This window comes from Caloenas nicobarica, chromosome 1 (assembly GCF_036013445.1).
Source record: "Caloenas nicobarica isolate bCalNic1 chromosome 1, bCalNic1.hap1, whole genome shotgun sequence".
In the NCBI taxonomy this organism is placed as follows: domain Eukaryota; kingdom Metazoa; phylum Chordata; class Aves; order Columbiformes; family Columbidae; genus Caloenas; species Caloenas nicobarica.
This window is the reverse complement of record NC_088245.1, coordinates 94,627,813-94,650,220: the sequence shown is the minus strand read 5'-3', so window position 1 is coordinate 94,650,220 and position 22,408 is coordinate 94,627,813. Positions and strand designations below refer to the sequence as shown.

General features: G+C 39.6%; 1 protein-coding gene across 1 annotated transcript; it reads left to right on the top strand.

Moving 5' to 3' along the window:
• The first annotated feature begins 368 nt into the window (after positions 1–368).
• Positions 369–9,916, top strand: C1H3orf85 (chromosome 1 C3orf85 homolog). Its single transcript, XM_065626780.1, has 4 exons — positions 369–417; positions 7,602–7,750; positions 7,951–8,036; positions 9,859–9,916. Exons 1-4 carry the CDS (start codon positions 369–371, stop codon positions 9,914–9,916), a joined length of 342 nt encoding a protein of 113 aa, XP_065482852.1.
• The last annotated feature ends 12,492 nt before the right edge of the window (positions 9,917–22,408 follow it).

The following is a 22,408-nucleotide window of genomic DNA, read 5'->3' as shown; positions in this document are numbered from 1 at the left end:
TGCTCACGCCCATTACCACAATGAGGGGAGAACAATCATGCAGAACACTGACTCTCAGACACCTGCCTGTTCAGTGCACACAGAACAAGCCCAATGTGCTATTTTGCATTGAAAAGCTTATGGAGAAGTTAATGTATCCACACAACAATGAGCCACTATAGCTCATTAGAGGCTCAGCTTGCAAAGTTCAAAGTGTACAAACATAGACATGCAGGACAAATCTGAACTAAGCATTGTACCCTGCCCTCTGCCTGCATCAACGATTTACAGGTTATCTGGTAAATGATTTATAAACCTGAAGATAACAAAGTATAAAACTGTATGTCTGCCCATGCTTTACAAAGGAAACACTTTCTGGATAATTTGCTATGTCTCTGAAAATGTTTCAAATTTTGGTGTCTGCTCTGCTGTTTACAGGTAAGTGCCTGGCACCCTATCTCATGTCATTTGCTTCTGGCTTGTTAAATAGTGAGCTGGAAAAAAACCTCTGTGTTACCACCGGAACAGTACTGATGGAAGAGAATTAACTGGAAATCACTGTAGCAGGGACATATGGGAGAGTGGGCGAGCACAAGACTGTATAGCAAATTCTGTGAAATACAGTCTTGATTCTGCTCCTCATGTACTTTTGAACATCTTACTGCTCAGTGCCTCAGGTATGAGGAGCAAGGGTGTGTTCCTGACCTAAAGGGATTCTTACAGGATGAATTGTTAAAATTGTAGAAAGAACTTAAAGCTGTTTTCCTGGAATCTTGCCTAAACATTATTCTGATCTCAACATTTATTTTTTGTTAGAATCAATTTCACACGCATTTATAAGGACCCAAACCGATCTATTTCACAAGAGATTTCTGGGGTGTCTGATTTGAATTGCTTAAGCAGACTGATGTTTTTAAAGCTCTCAGGCTGTCTGATCATTGAACCTTCACAGCACCCTGCAACCAGGGCACCTAAAATCAAGACTCATCCTGTAAATCTTGGACCAGAGTGAAAATGGATGGGGCAGGGCTGCAGCATCAGCGAGGCTGAAAGAATGCTCTTCCCAAAGCAGCACAGACTTGTACAGTCAATGATCAGTGATGCACACACTGTGAAATTAATTTATTCCTCACTAAATTAGAACAAAGCAGACAGGCAGTAAGTGCCTGTTGACTTCTCAGATGATCGCCCACATCATGGAAAGATACTCCACCCACATGTGTGCATTAAAAGCATTTCTTAGATCCGAGTGCTCCAACACACATGCAGTAAATACAAGATGTGAAGAGCTAAGGCAAAATGAGGTAGACAGAATTAGACAATGATTAATTATGAATTAATTAAAAAGTTTTGTGAATTGGCACCACAGTCCTGTCTTATGGGCCAAATTCTCTTCCTTGCCCTAAGTTTTGGCTGTAGTAACGCTCTGAAAGGAGCAAAGGAGATGGAATGGGCCTTTTGCCCTCCTGCAAGTTAGAGCTTGCCTAGAAACCTTCCTTTTCCCTTATTTGCACTTCCTGATCTGTTGTGCACCTGAGCTTGGACTATTTTTGGGTACTTGTCTGTCTTCCTGAACCTCACAACTCCTTTCCATTGGAGGCGGTCATGACACAAGCAGTGTCACCTGGGAGCAATGCAGCCTGCTGCCCCTCCTTTTGGAAGACTTTATTTTCATCTCTCTTATATCTCTATCTTTCCCAACAGCTTTGCTTGTCCTCTTTCCCAACTTCCTTTCTTCAAAAGGCAGGAAGAACTATTTATTACTGATTTTTAATGAGCTCATAAAAGTTTTATTGATCACAAACAGTTCGGTTTTTCATTAATTGTGAATCTTTTCAGCAATGATCAAGGTGATGGTGAATTAAAACTGAGGCTGTAAGACTCCCTAATGAGAACCTGACACTTCTTCACACCCCCAGCTCAGCTGCTATAAATCACTCCTCATAATAAACCATCTTCGTGCCTCTGGGAAGAGGTTTTCTGGGCTGTTTTCAGGACCTTTTCTTTATCCTCTGCAGGGTGCAGCAGCAAGGGATGGGCTGCAAGAGTGTGGTGTCCTAGCACCGGGATCATTACCAAAGTCTCTCAGATGTCTGACTGGGGTGTCTTGCCTATTCAATCAAGGTTAAACTGATAGCCACATATGGATTTAGGAAGCAAATTTTGCCAGGAGCCACTGAGCAGGACCAATGGACCGATACTTCTTTTAATACTTTGCTGCAGGGAAAGGAGTTCCTTCCCTAGGATTATTTAGGATTTTTGTCAAATTGCCTTGCTATCTACCCATACCTGACAACCTTCTTGACCCCTGGCATCACACCAGCAATTCATTTAATAGCTAATTCTGCATTAAGTGTCTATAACTTGTCTGCCTTTGCTGATGAGGGAATGAGGTTGATGTAGTATCTCTAATGATTGAGCTCCCATCTCCTGAACCAGATAGTCCTTGGGTCTGGTGCAGTAAAATTAAGAATTGTCAAATAATAGAGGATTAAAGCTTTAAAAATAAACAGATTATGCCAAAATTTCAAAGACTGGATGATATGAACAGTTGTTGAAGAACTTAACAATCAGTGACTAAATTTTGCTGTCAACAGGTATTACTAAATCTGACTTAATTTTATTATAAGCTCTGTTACCATCCAAACACTTCAGGATACATAGCCAATGTGCATACATACATTTCTTTTTTCACCATTTGAAGAAGCAATATTCAGGTGTTTGACTTTAATGTGATTGTACTTTTCAAATGAGAAAATATGACTCGTGGCCCAAAGGTAGCCTGCAAGATGCAAAATTCTATCCCTGCTGCAGTCCACCCATGTACGCAAAGTACTGACAGATATCTACATCTTGATTTCCACGGACTGTCACATAACCCAGAGAAATACTTTAGTGAAAAGAAAGCCAGCTGCTTTTCACCCTTTTATTTCAGCACTTGCATTGTTGGGCTGTGGTGTTCTGAATCCTTGGACCAAGTCCTGGAGTCTGGCTTTGTGAATCTTTTCTAGATTTAGAAAGTTAGATAGATGAAACATGGAGCAGGAGGGTGTCCTGGCTCATTTCTAACCTTAAGAAACACACCTCAGCTGCAGCATTTGATTTGCTTTTTCAAAGTTCCCAACACGTCAGCACCAGCCACCTCAGCAAGGTTAAAGTGTCCAAGGTTGAAGTTTAGCTCTGTCCAAGTCTAGCCTCTGTCCAGGCTCTGTCCTAAAGTGCTGATAAGACTGGCAGCCTTACCCCCGTGAGCTGACGTTTTGACCAGACAATCACCAAAGCTGATAATAAGAAGAGTTATTAGACTAAAAGAAAGTAGCCAGAGCAATTGCCAACTTTTGACATTTAAATTCCATTAATATAAATAACTTCAGCAATAGGTTTCCAGGTTGTCAGAAACTTGCAATAGTCTTCAGAAACTAGAGAGAGAAACAAATAGCTCCAGTTTATATGACAATGTGCATAGAGAGTGACTGAAGTGTTGCTAAGTAATTGTCAATTTTTCTGTAAATATCACAGCAAATTAGACATAAATTGTTTTTCCCTGTGGTATAGGTACCCCAAGGATAAATTTTGGTCCCAAGCCTTGAGATTTCTCCTCACCACTTACACTGCTGATCCAGATAAAAAAGGTTCCCTGGGGGGAGCATATCCTATACTAAAGCAAGTTTAAAGATTTGTCTTCTTATCATATAACTCTACCATTAGACTTGCAAATGATGGCTTGCCTGCTCTCCCCAAAGACTGCTAAGCACACAATGTCTCGCACTGCTCAGTTTTTAAAAAAGGAAAAAAACCGTATCAATGAAATAGGTGCCTAAGCAGGAAAAGGTGTCAAAATTTAATCCCATACTCAAATGTTTGACTGTGTGATGAAGTGGATCATTGTACATTGAGCTGACAGCAAAAGATGTCTTCCTGGAAACATTTTGTAGCTGCACTCCGCTAAATATCTTGCTTTCTAGAAATCTATCCTTGCACAAGAGAATTAGGCTTCCATTTGAGTCTAGTATAACAAGATTTTAATGCACAGTAATTTAAGATCTATGCAGGTTAATTTTATATTTTAAGTGCAATTTGCCTGCTATACTGTAATTTTTTTTATTATTACCTTTTTTTTTAAGATAGTCAATGATGGATTAAGTACACATTTGCTATTTTGACAAAGATGACAGGGTTCTACCGCCATCTCCCTCTCCTAAGTTTAGTCTTGTACAAGTTTGCACTAACCCAAAATGAGATGCTCAGAAGACACGATAGCAGTAATGATTACTAATAATTTTCCCTCTAGACAATCTGTTTAGGTGTACAGGATAGCTAAAATTACCTGCTGAAGGCAATAATTATATGAGCTAAGCATCTGCTTGCAAAAAACAGCCATTTTTTTCTATAATTTGCTTTTTCTATGAGAACATGAAGTGAATCTTCAGGAGATGGTGAAAGGAAACACTCTAACTGGTAACAGCTGATATAGCCTCTGCAATAATTCACTCGCAAAACACATTCCTCCTATATCCCTTTGGGCCATTAATCCTTAAATGTCCTTTTCAAATAACATATTTATTTAAGAGAAAAAAGAGGAAACAGTATTGAATAAAAACATTAATGTACAATATGTCTCACTGCTCTGCACAATGAGTTAACTTTGTTTCACCTTTTTTTTTAGCTCAATTTTATGCACTGTGAGCCATTTCATTAACATTACCCACCTGCTCCTAACTCTCTCTAGTCTCACACCCAGGTGCTCTGTACCTCCATTCTCCTGGTTTCTGTGCTAGTCTTCTGCAAGGTGGAGAGCTTCAGTTTTTCAGGAATAGTCTGTGTTTATAAAACAAGTACTTGAGCAACACACTCTTCCACGGTATTTTTCTAAGCTGTTCAAAAGCTGGGGCAAAATTACACCCAGTCTGAGAAAATTAAATTTAGGCAAGACAGAAGTTATTTGCTGAAGACCATTCATTGTATTCAGAGCGTCTGCTCAGATATAGAAAACTGATCTGATGCCCCCAGGCCTACATTTGAGCTTTAAGACCTTCCTTTCTCCGAGCTCTACCAGAGCACAAGTGAACACGCAACCCTGCTTATCTGTTTAGTCCCAGTGAAAGATCAACAGGACTATTTCTGGTTTCACTAGAAATGGTCTCGCTACAGTTCTTCTGGAGGTGAATGAAGTTTGCCCCTTTCAGAGACATATAATGATCCTTACAGTAAGAGGAAGAGAGAATGAGCTAAGTCTGAAGGATTAGCTTGAACATAAAGGCACTTACCTGAATTTCTTCAGGTACTTCTGCATCTTTGGAGTGCACCAGCATCCAGGGAACAGCCCTGCAGAGATGGCTCCCAGCTGCTAAATGTGAGAGGTGGAAGGATTTGAGAGAACAGCTAGAAAAGAACAAGAATTGGGTATCAACAGTGACAAAAGGACCCAAGAGCAGGTCCAACACCCCTGCCTCCCCTCAGAGAAGCCAGGTGCACTTTAACCAAAGTGAATATTCAGTATGGTTAGGAATGGCATTTCTCATTGGATACAGGTGCAGCCAGAGCAGACTATATTAAAAATTGAAAGTTAATACCCTTAAGATGCAGCACTCCGCACCACAGTAGCCAAGACAACAACTCACGGTCCTATCAGTAGAAAGACGAGCTCCTTTTTTGAAGACGCTGGCAGCAGGGAAAAAGAAACACAAAAATCAGAGATGTTTAATGATCTTGTTTTCTAGCTTACTGTGAAGCTGGGAGACCAGAGCACATATTGGTAATAAAATTTAATGTTTAAAGGCCCTTACTAACTATATATACACATTTAAACAAAAAGTGAAGCCTGTTACTGAGTCAATTTCTGATCCCAGTTAGTCCAGAAATGTGATCATCAGCTTACAAAATATTTAATACTAAAAAAATACACTCCAAACTCACTAAAGCAAAATTAACAGCTCATAGATTTTCTATAGGATAATAGTAAATTGCCAGAGAATGAAAGAAATTTGGCATGAGCATAGTTTTATCTTGTGCAGCTCTGGAACAGAAGTATAGCAGCTTAATAGACAAATGCAATAATTTTTTTTTTCTTTTTCTTCCCCAGGCCAAAATCTTACTTATTTTCTCAAGTACAGAAATATCTATTCCTCAGTTCCCTAAGGGAGAGAGCAGTTCACACAACAAGAATCTTCACACCAAATGTTTGAACTTAGGTTTTTCCATGGAGTTGTTAACATTTTTCAAGATGATATTCCTTGAAAACTCCCTACCCCAAAATTTCTGCCTCCAGTTTCTGATTATAGTAACTGAAGTAAGAAGGAACTACAAAGACTGTCATTGCTTGCCAAGTAAATTTTCTAAGGCAATATTTTATGTCTTTGTTAAGAGCTAGGATGACAACCATCTTTTTTGTTGTTGTTGTTGTTCATTACTGTATAATCAAGAATTTTCTTACCTTATTTTCAAGCATTTTTTTGACTTTGAAAAGAAACAAAGTGAAAAGGAGCCTCAAATACATGAGCTTACATATCTGCTACCTGTATGCATTCAGCATATGTTTTCTTTTGTTTAAAAAACTAAAGAGATACCATATCGCAGATGATCAACAAAGCTAGCATTAATAACAGGTGAACTGGATTCAGCTGAGCATTGCACATGAAAACAAACATCTGACATTCCCGGTTAGATTTTCCCCCTAGAAATTCAGGAAAAAGGGCATTGGAGAGCTGTTGGTGAGGCAACAATTTGTCCTGCTGAGCTCCCATTGTAAGACACAATAGAAAAGAGTTTGAGTTCTTGGCCCGTCTGTACCAAGTATGTGCAGGTCACCCTCAGGTGTCCATTTAAACCCACTTCACTAAGTTGGAGCACAACTGTTTACAGACACTGGCCTCAGCTTGGCTGATATTTCCATGTTTCAACTTAATCAGTGGTTCATTAAAATTTGTAGGATTTGGACTGACATACTATTTCAGACCAGTTTAGCCCCAAATGAATTTATATCTCAAACACTGGAGACTAAAAAGAAAAGACGACTTCTGTACTAGGGCATTACATATGAAGTTAATGAGGAATTCAGCCCTTTTTCTTGGGCAGAATCATTGAGATCTATAGGAAGTACTTCTGCATCTGGGGTGACCATCTGGGGTGACCTCGAAAGCTGTCTAAAGCAGCATAACAAAGTTGCTCAAACTTTCCATGCATGCAATTCACTACATGTAAAAGATGTATACATCTAAAAGAAAGGGTAGTTAAATTCATAAGTAGGTTTAGGTTGTTGTTTTGTTTGTTTGTTTTTAAACTTCAGGCTTCTCAGCATACTTGAGACTAGTTCAATTGCAGTCTAACTTTTCTTTTCAGTCACAAAATCTTGTATTAAAAATAAATTTGTGCCTTAATTTGATCATAACTTTATTTACTTTGGATTCAACAGCAAAATGATGAGTTATAGCAGCTGTTTTATTAATGTCTGTTTTTTTTTTTTTAAAAAAAAAATCTTTCTGAAGATCTAAGGTAGAACCATCTTTGATTTCTGCTAAATAAACTACAGGTCCAAAGGCATGCTCACATGCTCCTTGAGTATAAATATGTTTTTTGAAGTACATATTCTAAAATATTTTTCTGATACTACGAATATTACACAGCTTCCATTTCTGGTGTCCTTGGAGCACCTTTTCTGACAGAAGAATCTGCAAATCAATTTATACGACTTAAACGACAGATACCATATTCTCTGAACTACTGGGACCCAAGCAGCAGCCAGAACACATGGGGATACACTGTGGCTGAGCAGGTATTTTCTTCCATCATCTTGCAGTATCTATTGAAGGAAGGAAAGTACAGGTCTGGGATTAACACGTAACAGTAAACCTTTTGGGCAAAGGAGGAAATCTGTCCAATATATCAATGCAGGCAAGGTTGCTCAGTAGTCACACACTGTATCTATTCAGTATGAAAGCTCAGAATATTCTTTTCTCTTTTGATCTACATCAGGTTAGTGAAACATGGAAAGCTTTGAAAGACACAGCACAATACTACATGGACTTGGGTTCTTCTGCCTTCAATCCTTCGATTGCCAGGTATGATGGGGTTTCTCAGAGCATTTCATAGACTCGGAACGTGTGCTTGAACCTGTAAATAAAACTGGCCAATATAAGGGTGCTGGCAATTGGGTCCTAATTGCATAGCTTGACACATTAACAAAACCAATTATAAGAGACGTCTAGAAAAGTTAAATATCTGTTTTTACTGTCCAAGTTTTATAGTTATTTAAATGAGGTAATTTTATTGTGGCAAGTTCTTTTTTAAGCATGCTTTGGAAGAATTCATTAAAAGCTTAAAGAATATATATCTTTTTAAAAATCCACAGAAGCTATGCTGCAGCAATGTATAACCATACGTAAAAAGCAGACAGAAAGCAATTCCTGAGGAGGAAAGTAAAGGATAAAAAAACCCATCTATTTCAGTAGCAAAATTGTATTCAGTGCAGAATAAAACCTCAGCAGAACAAAATGGAGATGAGACATAGCTGTTGGTAAAACCAGTATTTATAGATCAGCACACAAGTACATGAAATGAAGTTTCTGAAATTGTTATAGAAAAATTGTTTAGGACTGTGCTAAAATGGACACATTTTTGGGACATAATTTTGTCCAATTTAGGGAACAATTGCTAAATGATTCTCTGTGACAACCACAATGCAGAATACACACATTATTCCTGCAAAACATTTTTCATATGAAGATACTGCAGTCCTTTGAAATAAACAGCAGTGGGTAAAACTAAACGCATACAGCTTCACGTTTCAGTGCTTTAAATAGTTACTGAGACATAGCAATATGATCAGTCTGACTGTAACCACCAACAGGAAAATGGATAGGCTGCTTCTCCTAACATATTTTTAATTGAATATGCTTTGAATTTTATTGCCTTAAAAATAGCTCTCTTTTTGAAAGTGAGCGCAAAGTTTCATTTTGACATGCAGCTTTTGAAACGCACTTTTTAAAATAAAATAAGAATTTGATTTGGAGAAGCTCAGATTGAGATGTCTAGGACTGTTCCACCTGAAAGGTGATGCCAGTTTCACTCAGTCTAAGCAGAAGAGAATAGCTAAAAGTCATGATTTCCTTGCCTTCCTGCCAAGCCTTCAGGTGCTGCCCTTGGGTGACTGGAGGGAAGCACCGGGATATTCTCTCACGGTTTCTAATACTGATACAGGCAGCAGCTTTCTTGGCTAGCAGTCATTCTGCCTTATGATGAATCTGAAGTTACACGAAGACGCTTTACTCAGTTTTCTGGAAAGAAACCACCCCGTCTTTTCCATCAGAAACATTATTGAGAGAGAAAATGCGTAACTGCATCTAATTGCTATTTGTCCAATACATGTGTCTGAAGGCTGTGACCCTGACAGCTGCCAAGCATACTGCAAGATGAGTTATGCCTCCAGAATGATAATCCTTATGATTGTCATATGACAGGATTAAAGCACTTTACAGAAACACACTTACAGGCACTCCCACTGAAGCATGTTTGTGATTTCAGAGTGAGGCTGGTTAACTCCCAGACTGAAATAAACATTGCAATGCTGATATGACAGAAATTCACATCCAGGCCTTTTATGAAGGCATATAGTATAAATGACATCAAGCTAGAATTTACAAAAAGCATTAAGGATAAAGTAAAACAGTGATTTTCAACCTTATTGTTCATGATTAGTGATGTTTCTGAGACAGTCAAGAAAAGCAAGCCTGTTCAGCACATGCAGGAATCTGGTTCAGGGGCTGCACTTCCAGAAGAAAATGCATACAAAAGCTTGCAAATCTGAAGATGGTAGATGCTGACAGGATCTTTAAATTAATCTTGCAAAATTTTTCTAAAAGCAATTTATTCCATCTTTTCTAGTGACAACATCAGATCTTACATGGAGAAGCTACAGCAGTCTGGGACTCACCTCCAGTAACAGACGAGGATGAGCTATTAAATGCTACATGTCTCATATCTGGCCATGTTAGGATATGGCATGTTATGCGTTTGCCATTATGCATTTGATAAGATGACTTTGTCTCGTCCTGCTGTCTAAAGCCAAAATTAACACACCAATTCTCTCAATACCACATGTTTTATATTCATAAGTAGAAGTGACATGTAGGTCATGGTAAGACCATGAACCATGAACAAGAAGTTGAAGACAAGATAACCATTAACTTTTAGCGGATTATGTTTAAAACCCCCTGTGTTTTCAGGTAAAACTTTTTTTTTTTTTTTACTTAACTACTGATTTTAAATGTACATTCCTGCTTTTGTGACTGAAAACCGCATTTTTTGTTTCTTAGTATTTTACTTTAGCTACATTTTTGAGAGGCAGTTGAGAAATGGAAACCAGTCACTTTGGGTGGGTAAGAGAAGCAGAGCACATTTGCTCCAGATTTGGCTAGTAAGAAGAGTATACTCCTGTACTTCAAGTGTATTTCCATTTTTTTCAAGTACTGGCATCAGATTAGTATGTATTATAGTGTACATTCATATTGTGTATGCTTTGCATTCTGCGTTTAAACTTCTGTACTCAGTCTTGGATGCTAAAACCAACTGAAGCCACAGATACCACTGTGAGTTGCTTTTTCTTATTCTGTGAAAGTAGGAGCTGGTGGAAACACTTATTTATGGCTCCTTTTCTAATAAAAGTGGTGATGATAAAATGCTCTTTATGCCAAGTTCTTGAGTCTGGAAGTTTCCCCATTCTTATCTATTAATCTACCTTATTTCAGAACATCTTTGAAGAAAGGATTTGGCTTCCACATTTCTTTTATGTGTTATTAATACACTCCTAGCAATAAAAGCTTTCAACCCTGGTCAAAATTTCTGCACAGACAAAGAGGACCTGCTGGGGGAAACAAAATGCACACTAACTTTAAGGGCAGGGTAGGTGAAGTCAGGCAATTTTTGCTTACTTTTTATCACCAAAGAGTAGCTTCCGTGTCTTGTGTATTTGGGGTACTTTGTGAATATGGACTATATACTGACTGGAATGAATGAATTCAAAGATAATGGTGGATCTTAAAAAAAAAAAAAAGCATATTCTGTCATTTTGGCAATCTCTACCATGCTCCTAGGTATGAAACTATCCTTAGGCCATTATTAATTTCTCTGCATAGGACAATGGGCCTGAAATTGCTATTATTCATTAGCTGAAGCTGAAAATTCATTAAATACTTGAAAGAGATAAATGAGGCCCAAGTTCAGTATTTGCCATGTAGAATTTCACATCTTCAGTCACACTACTTACTACTTAATTATGAACAGCTCATTCAAAGATAAGGGTCGACAAGTGATGTATAGACTGAAAGACTTCACTAGTTAAACACAGTCATGGCCTGTCCCTTCTGTCCCCCTTCCCTGTGCTGCTTGACTTTAGATAAGTGAGTGCTCCAGGTCCTAAACTTTCCACTATTTTCCTCAGTAACAGTGCAGGCCAGGACTGTGAGGATAAGGGTTGCCTTTTATTTTAAACAAATATAAAATAAAAACAAGAGGATCTACCTCCTCCAGCTGTGCACAGTGCTGGTCCCAGAGACACTGCTGCTCTGCAGGTAGCGATGCCCAAGCCACTTGCGCATCAGTTCCTGAAGTGCTGCTGTTTTCATCCTCGCCTCTCTAATTTATGTTGTTTCTGCCAAGGCAGGGATTTTGGATCTGCTTGAGAATTAGCTGCAGTTTTCATGCCTGCATGGTAAGTTAAACCAAAATGGGAGTTAGTTCAGGAGATGATTTGTAAACGGCCAACGGGCATCCATGGAGTGTGGATGACAAAGTCAACCAGTGCGTTGGAAGGTAAAAGGAAATGCATCTTACCTCATCTACTATCAGCTAGTGAGGTAACTGCCGAACCTTTATGAGATATTTTATGATTGTCAGAGCCATAAAATTAGAATAACCACTGCGTTAAGTCTATTGCCATGAGGACAGCCTTGCATAAGTCTGGCTTTGTGACCAAAACATCAGACAAAGCCAGGGGATGCAATTTGACAGTTCTATTGTACTTAGACATGACTAATTCCTTTAAAGAAGTTCTTCTGAATGCCAGAGCCTCAATCTGCAAAGCCATAGCTTCGAGCTAATGTCACTAATTCAGATAATTAGTCTTGCTGAATTAAATGGGAAGAATTGTGTACTCATGAGTAGTGGTGGAGGATGAGGTCCTTATTTTGTGTTATAAAAATACATGCCACTCATGACAACAAGCAAATGGCTTTCACAGGCATTTGAATGTTAAACTCTTTCCTCTTCATTTATTAATAACCATGAAAAATATTTACCTTGCAAATTTGCTCCTCTTTTTTAGCCTCACATACTGTTTCAGCACGTCAACACAAGTCATTCTGGACCCTTCTTTGTGACATTTTGCCTCACATGTTTGTGTTGCCACCTACAGGTTTTATCTTCTTGTTTTTTCTACACAGCAGAGATACACATGCAGTACCTTATGGATGACAAATCCAAAGAATAGGGCTAAACTAAAGAAAATTTCAAGTACAGCTGTGCTGGTCATGCGTGTGGAAATACAGGTTTCAGGACACAGGATCTTTGCTTCTAGCAAAATGGAGAGCAGTTCCTCTGGTTTCTGAATAGTGCAACTTTTTTGAGGAAGAAACAAAACGAACCAAAAAGTAAACCACACAAACATGAAAGCTCCCTGAGGCCAGAGACAGCAGGAGTCCTGGAGGAGAGAGGAATAGGCAGAGAGGAAGAGAAGTCGCAGAAAGCTGGAGTCAGGTTTGTCTCTGTACAGACACTAACTGGATGGATGCAGGAGAACATCTGCCAGGCAGTCCCAAGTTTCCAACTTGTTTCGGAGTGATGTGAGCAGGATGACTGTATAAGATCAGCCGAATGACAGGAATCGGGATGCCCAAGTATCTCATTGTTGATTACTAGCTCCAGCAGAAGCTCTTCCCCAGGCAAGGCATTTACAGGGTCAGTCTCCTTCCCATGGGGGTTCTCAAGTGCCAAATCAGATCTGAATCATGCTGCAGCCCCTTCCTCATTCAGAACACTTACCTATTCCCTCAGATACTTGGATCCCTAATTTTGCAAAGCTTAGAAGAACCAAATTACCTTTGTGATCTCTGCTACTCCACCAAGTTGAATTGAAACAGCCCATAGGTTAAAAAATGACTGCAGATAGACACATAGGGTAAACATGTGCCTACGCAGACAACACGATTGTAGGAGTCTTGCTTTGTTAAAGAGTCAAATGAAAGATTCAAGTGTCGTCTGATGTGACAGCAGAAGAAAACCCATCTCTCCAATAGTAATTAAAGAAAAAGATTAATACTTGATGGGCTTTTTTTTAATGAGAAAAACAATTCGTTCCAAACAGAGTAAATGGTAAGCTCTAGAACCCAAGTAACCTATATATAACCCACATTACAAATGCCGAATGTGGGATAAGTACTAAGATATACTGTTTTCCATAAGCTCAGCAGAACAGGTGAGAATATAGAGGTAATGAGAAAGAACTATTTATTTTACAAGCTAAAATGGTTTGTACAAACAGAACAGTGGCAGCAGGTTTTCAATGCAAGATCTACACACTACTTCATCACTATGGTAATTCGTACAATTGAACCTGGTCTCATAAGATTTTAATGCATAAACCTTTTGAGCTTGCAACACACTATTGTCATGCACTTGCTTTGTGCTTGATCTTCTGTTTTCTTAATTTAAACTGAAACAGCCAAGACAAAATATTCATCTAATCTATACCTGCTGCTGTAATCCTCAATGCCAACAAAAATGAGCTGTGTTCAAACCAGTTTTATGTTGTCTGATTAAATATACAAACCATCCACCTGAGGCAAGTGCATTGCTGCTACCACTCCATGTAGAGTGGAAAATAAATTATTAGTGTTTTGCATCATGCATAGCAAGCAATGAGATCAGTAGGTAGAATGTAAAGATATAAAATTATCCAAAATTGGAAAGTTTAGACAGGAAAAGAAGCAAACTTTCTTTCTATGTGCTAATTATTTTAAGCAAACAAACATCAATAATTACTGTTCCGCCCCGAAGACCATTCAAGACATGTATTTCAAGCAATAGGACATCAAACCTATGAAGCCTACTTTCCACTTGCTGGAAAGAGAGTAACAACTCTTTTTATGAGAGGTGAGTGGTATCAAGGTGGATATCTGTAAAGGTGATCGCCATGCAGTGACACATCAAATGCTTGTACCCTTTGAGCCCTGACCAAAGTCATGTCCTATCACAGTGCTAGGCAGGCTGTCTTAGAGATGAAACAAACACTCACTGAGCACCTGACTGAGAATTTACAGTCACCTCCCTAGGGCAGCAAGTGCTCCCTGTGACAGTGCCAGTCCAGGCAGCAGTAGATGAGGAAGAAGGAGCAGACTGGTGCACTTCTGCCTTCTAGGAGCAACCCATAAAAGCTTCTTTCCTCACAAGGTGTTACAAAACAGTCAGCTTGGAGTGACACTTCTTATTTATATGCAAATTAAGTGCAACCCTCAGGGTTCCCGGCAAGGGGCCAGTTCAGCCCCCGGTACTGCCAAAGTTCCGCACCACCGACGTGAGACCTGCCACGTTCCACTTTAGCCAGGAGAAACCACAGACGGTCCCATCCTAGGGGAAAATGAAACTGAGGGGATTGCGGGTTTCAAAATCTCTGAACACGTTGCATCCACACCATCAGAAAAAACACGCATGTCACTCAAACGCAAAGGGAAATGGGGATGAATGTGTCATTTTGTGAAGAGCAGATTTCCTTCAAGCTACTTACTCCTGGTCATACAACTGCTGCTAAGGTGATTTCATGCCAGTCACTGCCTCCTTGGCAGGACTGAATAGGCAAGTGAGATCCTGTCTGAATAATTCAACTATGTCCTGGCTGTGACTGAAAGCTGCTGGGCAGCAGGGAGCTAGTTCAGGGAATTCTTAAAAAACATCCTTACAATTGGTGTCAATATTATTATCATAAATCCAAGGCCCAGTTGTGCAAGATGCTGTGAGAAAGAAGTTGGTCTGGCATCCTCAAAATGCAGGTAGACCTGTCTAAGGACAAGAAAACAACCTCAGGAAGAGCTAAAAACCCCAATTTATCTTGGTAGTGGCTGCTCAGCACTGCAAAATAACTAACTGGGTAGTAATTTAGAAGAATGAGTCAAAAAGGATATTGTCTGCAATTTCGAACGTGGTTTGGATGAACCTTGCACAGAGAACTATAAAGTGCTGCTTCCTCTCAGTGCCTGTGCTCAAGTATTTATGGTGTTACCTTTGCTCTGGAGTTCAGGTAGAAGGCTCAGTGCCAAAAGATCTAACCGCAAGCTTTCTAATGGACTGAGACCTATACCTCCCTGCATTACACCACGGCCAGGATGCAGTCTGATTTTTGCTCAGAAGGCATCTACCATTACATTATACCAAAGTTACCTATACTGACTTTTTGGTTTTAATTTAGGAGTGCTTACAGAAATGAGGAAGAGTCTATTTATAAACATATACCACAGTGAATCTAAGGGGGAAAAAATACCACAGGCTTTTATTCCTGTGTCATTTGGGATAATTACCTTTTGCTAAGTATACAAAAAATTCAATCAGAGTCACTGTACCTTGTGGACTATAGAAATAATTTTCCTACAAATAAGAAAATAATCTCCCTTTTCATTACTCAGTGTTACACAGTTCTTTACTCCTTTCTCATCCTCTCTGCCCCAGGCTAAGGTCTACTTTCATTCCCTCAATTATTGCCAAAGGATTAGATCTAGCTAAAGTACATCCACAGGTACTGTTTATAGCTACCACTTATTACTCTGTGCCTTGCTAAAATGTTCAGGCTGCCTTGATCTATCAGGTCAACAGTCTCAGGAACAGCATATGCAGCAGCAATTACAAAATAAGAACATTACAAAAAGAGTCTGTTTCCTTGAAATGACAGACTTTGTCATTAAAATATGCTAGTCTGAAGCCAGGCATGGAAACTGAAGAATTTCCAGAGAATTGCTTGTCTGCCAGATCCCTCTTTCCCACAGCAAAAGCTTTGAAGCTAAGTTACTAGTGGGAGCAGTGGCAACGGAGGATAGGGAATTATTTGAGGTGGGAAGAGCCTTCCTTTCTACGTCTAAACCAACACTTAAAATCGCATGCCTGGAAAGGAAGGGGCAGCCAGCATACATAATGTAAACACTGGGCACACCCTCCTAAAGTCAGCTTCTTGAAGAACACCTAATGAGTAAGTACAGATCAAGACACAAAAACACTGCATCATCTGCATTGCAGCCAGTTGATTAGAAGAAATGAGTCCCCGGAGAACCAGGAATATACATATGTATAATTAATATAACATAACATGTAACTGTGTTTATCTCAGAAGCTCACTGGCCTAAGTTTTCTCTGATTCTTTTTCAAGTTGAACCAATCTGCGCTGAAATCTGCTAGCTTGAAACTGCTGCTGTCAGTCCAGATAGGGAACTCAGAGAAATGCTTTGAAATTGTCAGCTTTGGTTCTGAGTAAAAACTGAAAGTAGCCCATCTGTGCCAAGAAGCTGGCTGGCAAAGGACCATATCTGTCCTTTGTATTTGACCCTGATGCAAGTGATATGTCTTCTTTTACAAGTCCTGCACCATCAGGACTCAAACAAGTTAAAGAGCAGATTTTACCATCCTCTAAAATTCGACATCTTGGCGTGTGTATGTTTATACAGGAAATGGCTCATAGCACTGAAGAGCAAAGATGTAAATTCACTGTCTTTCTAGTACAAGATAATACATTGTGTAACAGCACTACCCATCATTATATCCAATGAAAAAAATGGACTATAAGTGTTTCAGTCTTCTTATTTTGTGACAGTATTGTCACTAACTTGTAACTACACAACAACTTTGTAGAAAGACTCCATGAGGACAGGCTACATATATATATATATATATATATCTGATTCTTTTTCCTTTTTCCTTCTATTGCTTAGATTGCATAGCAAGCAAGTGTCCTAGATGGAAGGAGTCACTCAGTGATCACTAAACTGCAGGCTTCGTTGTTCTCCAAACTAGCTTTAACACAAGTGAATATATATCACAGAATTTTTTCAAACCCAGAAACATTGTCTGTTAAGATGGCATAACAGTCCACAGTGAGAACATGGTTTTCCAGAAAAAGGCTGGAAAGTGTCATGGAATTACAAGGTAGTAATGAGATCTGAGTTTTTTTTTCAGCATGTATGGACATCCTGCTAATCTGATATGCCAGCGCCAGACTGTGCCTCCAGAAATAGTTAACAATAGCACTGGCACAGGTACTTCATCAGTAGAAACATTAGAGAGTGAGGAATCCATACAAAGACTGCACAGGTAGAATAGAAAGGTCATTACAATAGACAGATACTTTAATAGGCTAGCAGTGTATTCTTAGTGTGTGAGGATCAGTTTTTCAGCTTCATCTCTTTCCAGAGTTGTAATTTTTATCAGTTGTTTTTATTTGTATTTTTTTTAATAGTACAGCTTTTTGAAACTATAGAATCATATTTTACTGTAGAGTGCCTAGCTGCAATTTTTCCTGCCAATAATACTGTCTGTGTTTCTAAGTGGAACAAGCACAGCTCCTACTGGATATTCACTTCATTAACCAGCAGAAAAACAATTAAAATTATCAGCCCACAAATATTCATGCGTGGACACTCATACCACTTGAACTGAAAGTTGAGAGTGAGACAGGCTACTTGAATTTTTACTTACATATGCATAAATACCTATCCGAATTACCTGAATTCCCTTCTATGTTCTAGCAGAACCACTTTTTAGCAGTAGCCCACAGACTTGTGGCACCTCTTACATGGTAATAGTTTCTCTAAGCATTTTGAAAGGAGATCAGGTTATTCAAAAGGCTATGAGCTGTTATTAATGATGGAACACGATAATTGAAAAGTCCAGAGGAGTGGTGCAAAATTTACATTCTTTACAATACCTGTGTACTTCTTGTCTTAATTTAAAGCATAGAAAAAGCAGACAAGAACAGGGCCATAGCAGCATTTTTGCACTAAAAACAGTTCAAACAAACCGCTGTGCAGTCAGCATTGCTCAGCTCCATGCATATCATTAATCTCTACAAACATCTAAAGAAAGTACTATTGTCTTTAAAGAACATCAGGTTGTGGTAAAACAATATTAACTTACATTTTCAAAATTACTTAATAAATCAACCCTGTAAAAAGGCCAGGAGCTGCCAGTGGCTCTCTAGGCTACAATGGCTTCTGGACGGAGTTTTGTTCTGTCCTATAAAGCTCCAGCTTGTTTGAATTAACTGCAAAACTGACTTTTTCTTCCTCTGCCTAGTATTATAGCTGTGAGAAACATCTTTCCCAGAAGAGCCTCAAGTTTTGAAAACTACATGGGAAGACTCAAGAGTTTCTTCTTAGAAGATGATGTCAGTCATGAAAGTCATTCTTTGACGCAACATCTGATAAAACCAAGTCTTAGTCCTAAAGCCTTCTGCAAAGTGCAAGATTACCCCTCAAAGTAGGTATTGGCTGATAGTCAGCCTAAGTCAGTTGATTACCATCACGCCTAGGCTCAGGAGTTAGTAATGAGCTGCATGTATTTTTCTGATTTAGTGGTTTGTACAAGTGTTGTGGTCAATTTTTGAACTGGTATCTAGTAGAAACTTCAGCAGATTGAGACATTTCACATTGAAAGTTTAATGCTGATGTATCTGGGAAGACAGCAGAGGAAAATGAAGGTGCTACTTGACGACTCCAGAATTAGTTGAATGAGCTAGTTAAATACCAGGTATGGGACATAATATGCTACAGTAACACTCTCCCAGCTTCCTCTCCAAAAAGGAGAGCAAGAATACATTGCAAAGAAATATGGTTTGGGAGAGTAAAAACTAAATCAAAAAATAAGCCTGTGTCTGTTTCCAGAAGAGCAGATTTGCCATAGGAACTAGTAGGTTTGGCTGGGAAGAGCACACCTCCAGCAGATGCAGCCTGGAGCCCAGGGCACTTGTGAGCACAGAATCACTGAGGAGGAAAAGCATCTGTACAAGGTAGCTGGAAACAGGAGAGTGGAGGGTGGCCTTTTAGATTTAGTTTCAGCAGATTTGCAGCAATATCCTTGCATTTCCTCAGAACTGACTTTTTATAAGCATTTGTGCCAGTGCTCTCCCTTTTGGATGCTGCAGATGAATCCTGTCATTCGGAGTTCACTTGAACATAGATTTTGTAGAAAGTGATTGCTAGACAGCAGGTGAGTGTCCAGGCATGTCACAGCAAAGTGCACGGCAAGTAGGAGAGCAGGGAAAAGCCAAAATGTGGTGCGTGCAGGTGGCAGGGGATGGAGGTCACAGGAAAAAAAAATGGTTTTTGGGGGGGATTTGGAAATGAGGCCCTGAGAAGGCCCTTAAAAACATAAAATTAAATAGCTGTTAAAGGAGCAATGGTCATTCTAACGTGCTAAAAGCTGGAAAGCTATAACTCAAGTGGGGAATGGCCTCTCCAGCTGCTGTTCAGGGAAAAGAAATGATAAAAAAAGAAGTCCTGCCTACCGTGAGAGTATAGGCCCAATAACATCTCTAACATCTGGGCTCAAGGCTGAGCAGAATGAACTAATTCTGGTTTTCTCACCTTCCCTGACATAGGTTCACACACCTACATATGTCTGCTTGTTTTCATTTGCCTCTGTCTTCACCCTAATAAAACCAGATGAATGGCATTTGTTATTGAGCTACCAGCAGTACCAAATTCGGGCGTTACAGCCTCAACTAAGCAGGGGGACAACTGATCCCTGGTGTTTGTCTGTCTGGGATAGCACTACAGCATAAATTAAATAAACACCTAGCACTTTGCAGCAGTAGGAGAGCAGCGAACTACCAAAGATAAGCCCTTCCCAGGATGTTAATTCAGTTGAAGTCCAAGAATCTGAGGACAGATGTTATTCTTCAACTCTCTGCTTTGGTTCCAAAGTAAATGTAAGACAGGTCCAGATTAACTCTGCTTCTGTCTCCTTAGACCAATGCTTAGCTTGCATGGCTTGCAAAGTAAAACTAAAAAACACCCCAACACATGCAAAAACTGCAAATGGCCCCCCAAACTACCTTAATAATCTATTATTTTACTGTCATTTAACAATGACCAAACAGAAGAAATTAAATAGGGAAAATGACCCAATTAAAAGGCTTGGAAAAAATGGCTGGGTTTTTTTGACTGATCCCTTTCTCATCCCAACTGTTTCATAAATACCAGGGTTTCTTGCATTAAAATTGCACTTCATTTATTCTTTTTTAAGTTAGTGAAACAGCTCTGGCCTTTGGCTTTTAATTTCACACCAGCTCAAAGCAAGAATCAAAGTTGCCTTTGACTGCAGTCTGCAGTTCAACAGCTCCTCGACAACAGGGTTGTGACCATGCCCTTTAAAACCTTCAGAGTTAAAAGATCTTGCACACAGAGCACTCTCTTATAGGAAATTGGCTTGCACGCTGCCCCTCCAAAAGGCTTCTTTCCTCCTGCCTCTTGTGACTCGCATTAGTCTATTTTTTTTTTTTTAATTTTAGCTCAAGGCTCACATGGGGAAGGCTGAGCGATTTAATCACCCAGCAGAGTGCTTACCATTACACAAACAATGATAACAGTGTGTCATCGTGCCGCTTTCTACCTTAAGTAGGATTAATGGAAGGAGGCAAGCCTGCTGAAAAGAGATCATAGAGGAAACTCCAGGCTTTATCCAAAAAGGCCATGCTTGGGGATTACACATCTGGCCACAGCCACAGCTCTAAATAGCCACCTTCCTGGTGGAAGGAAGCAAAAAGAAACATGAAGTGGCATCACCTTGCACTACAGCTTTACCTGCTGGTGAATCTGGGGCAGGGTTCTAGGTTTTTGCTTACTTGCAGGCCTGAAATGGAGTGGAGACAGACCTCAGGCAAGCTTGGGCAGAGCAGACTTGGATAGGGTCGAATCAGGGTGTATGTTTTCAAAACAAGGGGCAGCACGTTTGCTATTTTTCCCCATTGGTGTTACCACCAGCTGGGAGAGGAGAGGGAGAAGCCAGCCAGGGCTCTGGGGAGGCAGCTCTACCTGTGGCTGGGGGAACCCACAAGCAGCTTCAGAAGCAGCAGAGACTGTCCACCCTTTGTTGGAACCCACAGGATTTGTGCAGAGTCTTGTTTCCAGAGAAACCTTATTCACTGGGGCTTTCAGGTGGTGTCATGGAGAAGTCTGTGCTGGGCACATCACTCCTCCTTTCGGTTCCCAGCTTCCCTGCTGTACCCCACCCAAAGGGCTTCAAAGACCCACACACAAGTCAGGAAAGACCTCCAAGGCATTTGGACTTGGGTTCCAGGAGGCTGGAGTTTGGTGGAAGAAGGGTCAGACCCAGAATCAGGCTATTACTCAGGTAGCAAAAATAGTAAATAATTTCATTTTTTAAAAGGCCATTTGATAACTCTAGTGATTCCCTCCTTTGGAAACCTCTGACAACCCCCATTGCTTAGCGCTCAGAACTCCACCTCAAAAATCACTTCTTGAGAGAATGGTTACAGCAAAGAGCAAAATCCCTATTTCTTCTTACACCTCCCACACAGAAGTGTCAGAAAGGTACTGCCAAAACATTTTCTACGATGACTAGCAACCTGCTAGCATGCCAAGAGAGACACTTGTAAGAAGATACAAAAGTGTAATCTTGCCATTCACTGCCTTTAAAAAGTTTTTTGAAAAATGGTAACTACTTTTAGAAAGTGAGCTACACTATATTGGTTCTATTTTTAATTTTAATCTTAAGCAGCTTATCCATGTCTAGTCTTCTACCTACAACATGAACAAAAGTTAGAATATACAAGGTACAAGTAAAATTTAACTAGCTAACACTTATTCATTATCCTAGAGTGCCATTTTCATTCCCCATGCCCTGCTTAGGAAATGATGGTGTTTCTTTTGCAGTCCAAGTGTTATTTGTGTACAGCTCCATCATCACTTTGTCAAAAGCAAATGTCTGAGGTGAAGAAAGGAGTCTGCACCGCACTAATTGCTCATTGATACCCTGGTTGAGCTTATAAGCCTTTTCTAAAAATCATTATAAAAGAGACCATAAAGCAGTATCTCTGTCCTGAAAAAGACATTTAACTGTTTCCTCCTGTTTATAAGCAGGTTTCTCACAGATAGAAGAAAGAGCAGCTGATATCCAAGCCTCAAAAACCACAGAAAACATTTTATATTTGAAGGCACAACTGTATTTCCTTAAATCATATGCAGAGATAGGAAAGGTCTGTGATTTAGGAGTGACAGCAGAGACAAGGAGTCTTATGCCAACATCCTTTGTCCAAATCCAGTTTGATAGTGATGAAAAGGTGTCACTTAGTGATCTCTCTACTTGAAATGGATTTATGGTAAGACATTTGATGGGCAGGTGCTTAAAATAGAAAAAAATTTCTTATAACCGTGGCAGCTTCAGC

Excerpts from the sequence above, each read along its gene's own strand:
- C1H3orf85 (XM_065626780.1), top strand. The coding sequence starts at position 369 with ATGTCTCTGAAAATGTTTCAAATTTTGGTGTCTGCTCTGCTGTTTACA. Across the intron at positions 418-7,601 it reads GTCTGCTCTGCTGTTTACAG|CTTCCATTTCTGGTGTCCTT; the intron begins GTAAGTGCCTGG and ends AATATTACACAG. Across the intron at positions 8,037-9,858 it reads TTCAATCCTTCGATTGCCAG|TGACAACATCAGATCTTACA; the intron begins GTATGATGGGGT and ends CATCTTTTCTAG.